Source organism: Belonocnema kinseyi, chromosome 1 (genome assembly GCF_010883055.1).
Source record: "Belonocnema kinseyi isolate 2016_QV_RU_SX_M_011 chromosome 1, B_treatae_v1, whole genome shotgun sequence".
In the NCBI taxonomy this organism is placed as follows: domain Eukaryota; kingdom Metazoa; phylum Arthropoda; class Insecta; order Hymenoptera; family Cynipidae; genus Belonocnema; species Belonocnema kinseyi.
In genome coordinates, this window is record NC_046657.1 from 173,991,819 (window position 1) to 173,999,800 (window position 7,982).

Below are 7,982 nucleotides of genomic sequence, written 5' to 3' on the forward strand. Positions count from 1 at the left end.
AAAATTAAAATTCGAAAATTTTTTCTAAAGCCTCCAGGGGACTTCGTTTTCGCACGAAAAAATTTTATGTGCCCTTATTGCATCCGGACCCACAATTGAAAGTCACTAGATAAAATGTATTGATGTTGCGTGAATTCCCTGGACAATTAACCCTGAGTGAAATTATTTATTTAACTGGATGCTGAAACATCACGTGAGAAAGATGAGGAAACACTCTGATTTTTCAGAATTTGCATTCATCACTTCTACTTCTAACAAAATATAAGATTTTTTTTAATCTGAAACTTCCGATCCGTCATCTGTAGAATCTTATTTTCCATCGTCTTCTATTACTAATGTGAAGAGGCATAATATTTTTGCTTTTCAGATTTTCATAATAAAACTGTACTCATTCTTAGATGTATCGCTGTTGAGACCTATATAAGTAATACATTCATTTGTATATAAATATATTCATACCTTTAAGCAGGGTGGACATTTTTGTTCCTTCGCTTGAGGTTGCAGGGGTAGTAACGGTCTGTCCTTGCAACCGGGTATAATGTAATCGGGAGGTGTGCAGTCGACTGAGTCAGCTCTAGATTTCTTTTTCTCTAGGATATCGCCATTCGTGACGACGTTCAGGAACGATAGACTGCTACACTCGACTCCGTTGTAGGCATCTGCAGGATCGACGGACTTGAGTAAATCTCGAACATGTCGGACATGAATGCGAGCCTCTCGCATTGTATATGGTTCTTCAACGACCTTTATCACCGAACCTTCCTTCAGACCTTCGATGTTTTTTAATTCGGCAAAATTATCGAGTGTATTTCCGTCAAGTTGGAGTGAAAAACATGTCCGGTGGCACGTATCCTCACGATCCATAAGAAGTTGATGGATCTCCTAAAGCAAAAAATAAGTTATATCAAATTCTTCCTTGCTTACATTTTAGTTAGCGTTTTTGATTTTTAACTTTATTAGCATATTTCACTGGTCTGTAAGAGTGAAAACTTAAATTAAGAGCAAGCTAATTTAGGGAGAGGGGGGGGATGAGTGGTGTACGAGGTGTGTTCAAAAAATAAGTTGACTTTATGGTTTTCTCAAAAAATATTCATTTATTCCTCAACATTTATATTGTCCCCTTCAAAGTAATCTCCCTCAGATATAATACACTTGTGCCAAAGCTTTTTCCAATCATCGAAGCACTTCTGATCATCATTTTGTGGTATAGCCTTGATTTCTTTCAGCGATGCAGTGTTTATCTCCTCAATCGTGGAAAATCGATATCCTTTCATGGCTCTTTTCAGTTTTGGGAAAAGAAAAAAGTCACTGGGGGACAAATCCGGTGAATATGAAGGCTGAGGCATGACTGTGGTGCTGTTTTTGGTCAGAAAATCTTTCACAAGCAACGATGAATGATCAGGTGTATTATCGTGATGCAAAAGCCACGAATTGTTTTTCCAAAGTTCCGGACGTTTTTTGCGTATCGCCTCTCGTAAACGGCGCATAACTTGAAGGTAATTTTCCTTATTGACCGTACGACGTTGTAAGAATTCCTGATGCACTACGTCACGGTAATCAAAGAAGATAGTGAGCAAAACCTTCACATTTGACGAACTGGACGTGCTTTTTTCGGCTTTGGAGACTCAGGATGCTTCCACTGAGACGGTTGGGTTTTAGTTTCGACGTCATAACCATATACCCACGATTTATCACCAGTTATAACCCTTTTGAGAAAATCAGGATCATTATTGACTTCATTCAACATCTCCTGAGAGATGGTCATGCGATGGATCTTTTGATCAAAATTAAGCAATTTTGGAACAAATTTCGCTGACACACGTCTCATGCCCAAAACGCCAAAAAGATAGCATGGCATGAGCCAACCGATATGCCAACATCTTCCGCAACTTCTCTTATGGTAATTCGGCGATTTTTCAACACCATTTCTTCCACTGCTTGAACGTTTTCATCTGTTGTTGACGTGCTGGGACGTCCAGGGCGAGGTTCGTCTTCGACATCCTCTCGGCCTTCTTGGAACAGCTTGTACCACTTAAACACATTTTTCTTACTCAGAGTAGACTCACCGTATGCAAGTGTCAATATTTCAAGAGTTTTAGAGCACTTGATTCCATTTTTCACACAAAATTTAATGCAAACTCTATGCTCCATTTTTTTCGAAAGAAGAAAATCGCCGAGCACACCAAACCCTTCTAACCTTTTACGCCTCTGCCAGGAAACAACACGAGCTATATAGTTAAAACTGTGAACATATGATCGTGACGAGTGTACCAACACAACAAAACAAAAAATTTAAAACTTAAATGTAGGTAGCCCGCGAAAATTGAAAACTCACCTTACTTTTTGAACACACCTCGTTAGTCGGTAAAGTGACAGGTGCATGTTAGAACGGCATTCATTTTAGTATAAGAGTGAGGAAGAAGAGAAGAGTGTGAGTACAGTGGAGTGATTGTGAACACTTAAGGGTCGAATAAAGATGCGTTCCGCTAGAACCTCCATAACGAAATTAAAAAATTTTCTTCATGCTATAATTTTGGGCTATTTTTGGGCCCCGATGTCGATTTTTGGGCTCTTTTAGTTTTCTCAAATATCCAAATTGTGGGTGAAGGTACTAGCTGCCAGTACCTGTAGTACAACTAATTTGAAAAAATTTTAAAAATCAAAAGCGCCGTAACTTTGGGCTTTTTGGGGCTCTCCAAAACTGCGAAACTTAATTCTAAAAAAAAAAAACAATCCCCATTTCCTAAAAACTACCCTTACAATAGATTATGCACTCTGCCTTAATGTAAGCATATCCGAATATTGAGCTGTTTTTGAGCTCCCTAAAACAATCAAAAACTACTTTACAAATAAACTCTAACACTAAAACAACAACCCTAAAGAAAAAGTTATGGAATAAGCAAGAGAAAACCTATAACATACACTGAGCCAGTTTTTAACTCACTAAGGGTCGGTTCCACTTTAGTGGTTAACGCCATAGTTCAGATTCGATTATCCCGTTGCGCTTTCCACCACATTTTTGTAGGGCGCGGTTAACTAATCAGATAGTTGTTTTGAAATATTTCTCATTTTACTTCAAATCATTCACGTGATTGTCTACCCGTCAGTAGAGTAGAAAGCAAAGCAATATTGCCGTGCGCGCAAAATCTATGCAAGGTTCACGCCACGCACGTGTCGACACTAACCTAAAGAAAGTGAATTTTTATGTACCATCAGACGACCTCAGAACTTCCTCCAAAAACTCCATATTTCACAACGACACTGCAATTTTTTGGTTAATGGACTTTCAAGTCGCCCTAACCGACTAATCTTGACCAATTTTGAGTTGGTGGAACCGGCGATAAGTATAACAAAATTAATTTTCTAACAAAATTTCGATTCCCGCCTCGTGCTCTGGAACAGCCTCGGCGGCACACGCGGTGAACACTGTCCAAGAGAGGAAGTTGTTTATTTCCATAAATTCCTGAATGCGGCATCATTAGAGAAAACCCTGCAGTAATAATCAAAAGAATACAAAAACACCCCTTGCGCATTTAACCAAAGCCTGATAGGCTGCCTTCAACGAAAACTACCATAAACGGTCCAATTATAAATAATTACACCCAACACCTTCTCAAGACTCTTTTTCTTATCCTCATCGTCGCATTGATATTCACCAAAACCCCAGGAACTACCTTCAGCATAATTAACGAACCTGGTCTTAACTGCCTTTAACTACAACTGCCAACACAAATTAAAATAAAAAATTATAATTCCCAAATGCTTTCTAAAGATTCCGTGATTCGGAAGAACACCGGTAACTGCAAATAGGAGTCACCTGAACGCAGTTAACGGTAGGCGGCTCATGGGACTTTTCCGGAATGCAGTTAACGGTGTTCATCTAAATGACGACAGTAAGGCTCTAAATAATATTTCGATCGCCTCAGTAATATCCATTAATCCCCACCAATTACCCATAGAACAGTCAATGAATCCCTCCTCAGCTGCCTTCACCCAAAACTGCCAACAAATTTCAAATGAAAAATAATCGTCACAAGCAATTTTCCAAGACTTCAGTTGATATCGCCATCGCCGCAATACATTTAACAACGCCCAAGAACTACCCCTGGCACATTTACTGAACCTCGTAAGAACAAAAGACCGGCAATGCGAGCGAAGTAAAAAGGTTAAAGGGGTCAGTGCAGTGTGTAGATAATAGTTGAATTTACTTATGTGCCAAGACTCAGATTTTTTGAAGATTTTTACATTCACTTCAAAAATATTTGTTACATATTATCCCCTTTTAAATTTTATTACAAAGTGATACAATTAAAAATGTAAATTTGACTAAATCATTACGTCGTTGCCAGGTTTAATTGAAATATATACTTTGTCTGTTGAAAGCCATTCAAATGTGTGTAAGGAACGTCATTTTTTTACACACGTTTCCTATTAAAACTGTTTTTGTCAAAAAAAATTATTATTTTACTATGTCATATAAGTTTTATCACATTAAAAGCTTAAGTGAACTTTAATTACTTCATAAAGAAAAAAACATTTTTTTAAATACACAACGAATTTCAATTATAGACTGCAAGAATTTTATGTGAATTTTGTACGTAACATTTTTTTAAATAGTGCACATTTCATGTATAAATTAATAGAAATTTACTTTGAGCTCATTTTTACGTGAAAATAAGTTATCTTAAGCTTATTATGTCTTGAACCTTACATGATTTATTAAAATAATTTTTTTTGTGTGGCAAAAACAGTTTAAACCAAAAAACGTATTTTCCAATATATATGGTGAAAATTCTTTATGTAGCACTTAATTTCCAATTAATAGTTATTTTGGTTATTCACTCATCGTACAGTCCCGAAAAAAAGCTTAGCATGTCCGATGGATCAGACTAGTCAAATCTGACGTATTTTGGATCGCTGAATCCGAATCCGAAGTCGAGATTCGGAAATTATACCAATTATTTTCTTCCTAATCTCAAGAAAGACTTTTCTCGTATATTTTTTACGGTTATGAAGAAAACACGAGCTAACTTCAGAATTCCGACTTTGGATTCGGATTCAGCGACCAAAAATACGTAAGAATTGACTGATCTGGTACGTCGGACTTTCTAATTTTTATAGGGGCTGCGTTGTTTTTAGCTATGGAAAATTAAAGTAAAATTGTTTTTAAGCACCAATTAAAACGCATCTAAAAAATTCTACCTGGCATCGCGAGATGATATTTCGACCGCGTTAAAAACATTGCTGACGTACTGCATTGTAGAGGATCCCAATAGTAATAAATCAAAACTAAATTGAGATCAAATGACCTAATACGAAGGTCCCGCGGTCTAAACCTGTTAACTGACATTTCAGAATTTTTACACGGCGAAAGAAAATAATTCTTATTTTTGCAATTTTCAATATTTTTTTAAACTACAAGGGGTCCAGCGGTATAAACCTGTTATCTGCAGTGTTCTACTGCTTGTTTTCTATTGTTTTTTCTCGGGATTGCATTTTTCTGTGTTGTTTCCCTTCTAGAAAGAATCGATTGGACATGACTGTTAATGATTAACAGTGATTAAAAGTTGAATCGGTTTAAATTGTTTCTAATTGTGACAATTGTTCCCAATCGTATTGAATTGAATATATCCACTTGCCCTCAATGCGCCCTCTGCAGTTTTCGTCTATAACACCCATGACGCGCACGTATTTAATAGTCATGAATTAAATTTTTAATAATGTAACACAAATTTAAAGTACAAAAAATAGAATGTTTGTTCAGGCGGTATATCAAATAAGCAGTCGAAAGTATGTGGGTTAACAACATGTAAAAATCATGCTGTTTAACGATGTGACGTCATATATAGTGATTATCAAGTAGGACGTAGTAGTTTGATTTAGCGGTTATATTGTTATAAAGCGTTTACTTACTTGTTTTTAAATTTATATTGTTGACATTTTTTGGTTGAAAGAGAAAAAAAACACTAATAAATATTTATAGCAATATCAAAATGCTGTAGTCACAACTCAGCCTCTAATTCAGATTAATATAGGTACTCAATTGAAAACGACTGGAATCATTATAAAATGTAGGATGGTGCCAAAATTTTGCAACTCGGACTATAGCATATTGCATTACAAGGGATGAAACACAGCGATTGCAATGAGCGTGAAGTTTGCTGCCCAAGCGAAGCGAGGGCTGCCTTTACACGAGTTGCGATCGTTGTGTTACATTCCTAGTAATGCATATCATTTTGCATAGCAAATCTATTGAAAAATCGAGTTGAGGTACCTGTAGACCCTACCTACCTAAGTGCCTACTCCAAAGCTGAAAAAAATGTTTCAACCCTAAGGATGCAAACACCGTGTTTCAACCCGCTCTACAGGTATCGACACTCGAAGTTTCAATAGATGCACTATGAAAAATAAATTGTAGGTAACGCATTAAATTTGTTTAATTTTTAGTAGAAAAAACTTATCCAATCCTGTTAAGTTTGTTGCAAACATAACAATTTTTAATTTTTAAATATTTTAAATAATTTATTTTGCATATGCCCTAATCTTAAAATGTTTGTATTTTAGAGGTTTGCAATTTTTAATTATATATTATTAGATTGTTCAGAAGGCTTTATGTAATTAAAAAGTTTCAAAATTAAACAATAATTTACAAAAATGAACTTGTAGATCTACTATACAAAAAATATTACAGATTCAACTATTTTTAAATTCAGAGGGAAATAAAGAGTCACAATGCATTGGAAATGTCAGATGACAGAAGCATGATGCCCCCTACTCGCCCTATACCCGTGCTGGACATATTATTGATACATAATTAAAAATTTGTCATAAGGACAACCGCAGGATTTCGCCGGGATCGGGTGCTAATCTGGAAAATTGCACCCGCTACCAGCGAAATCGCGGTAAAATTTGAGCCACAACCACGTCTCATGACCATGAGATAGGTGGTTACAGTCTGTAAAGAAATCAATACGACGATCCAGTAAAAACCTCGTGCACCCTAAGAACACGGAGCGACCCAGGGGCTACCGCCTTCTGCATTTTTCCCGCAAGTGTTTTAGCATATTCTTGGCACGCAGGGATGCTTTTTAGACCATTAGCAAGTGAAAGCTTGGAACCTCCAAGAGCGCCGATGATAAGGACGATTAATTTAACAGAATATTCCGGGTACAATCGTTGCAACTCCCTTATAAGGTCTCGATACCTCTGTTTCTTTTCATTCTCCTTGGTTACGATGTTTTTGTCAGCTTGTGCGAAAATTCGATAACGAACATGGTTCGCTTCTCGAAGTCAAGAAGAACCATGTCACGCCTCGAGTGAGCAACAGGAACAATTGTCGAGAACATAAAGTTCCAGTATATGCGGCACTTCCCATTCTCGACAATTGACTAGATTTCCCTAGGAGCATTTAGAGGAGCGATATTAAGGTTAATGCCGTAAGAGTGACAGATATGGTAATAAAGCACTCTTAGTGCCGCATTGTGCCTTAGAATGTAGATCGTTCCCGCGTGAGTTGGACAACTAGATAGTATGTGAGCTAAATGCTCGGGGTGTGCATGGCACGCCCTGCAGCTATCATCAGGAATGTCTTGGCTCAAAATGTAGCGACGGTATGTTAAGGTGGAAATGACACCGTCTTGGCATCCAAAAATGAAACCCTCCGTACCAGACTTCAATCCGGGCGATTTAAGGAAAGCAACCGTTAGCTCACAAGACATTGACTGATCCTTCACATTTCTGTGGAAGATACCGTGCATCCTCTTATCGAGGAGCTGTTCACGAAAGTTTTTCTCTTGTGCTTTCTTAATCCGGGCTTTCAGGAGTGAGTACTCGAGATAGATAAGATTGGATGCATTTTGCTCACCCCTAATACTGAAGTCAATCCGAGTGTTTCAGCAGCCTCCTCCGCTGCTTTGTACAGAAACGCTCCTTTGCCCACTTCTTCGTGATTCCTGACCATTTTAAGAAGAGGGTCTCTTCCA

The 7,982-nt window shown here is 37.4% G+C and overlaps 1 protein-coding gene across 1 annotated transcript in view; it reads right to left on the minus strand.

Moving 5' to 3' along the window:
* The window catches only part of LOC117175862 (clustered mitochondria protein homolog), a 224,905-nt gene that overhangs the window by 105,762 nt on the left and 111,161 nt on the right, over nt 1-7,982 (minus strand). The window contains exon 4 of the mRNA XM_033365667.1: nt 460-882. Within this exon, the coding sequence (XP_033221558.1) occupies nt 460-882 (423 nt within the window). The remainder of the gene's footprint in view (nt 1-459; nt 883-7,982) is intronic.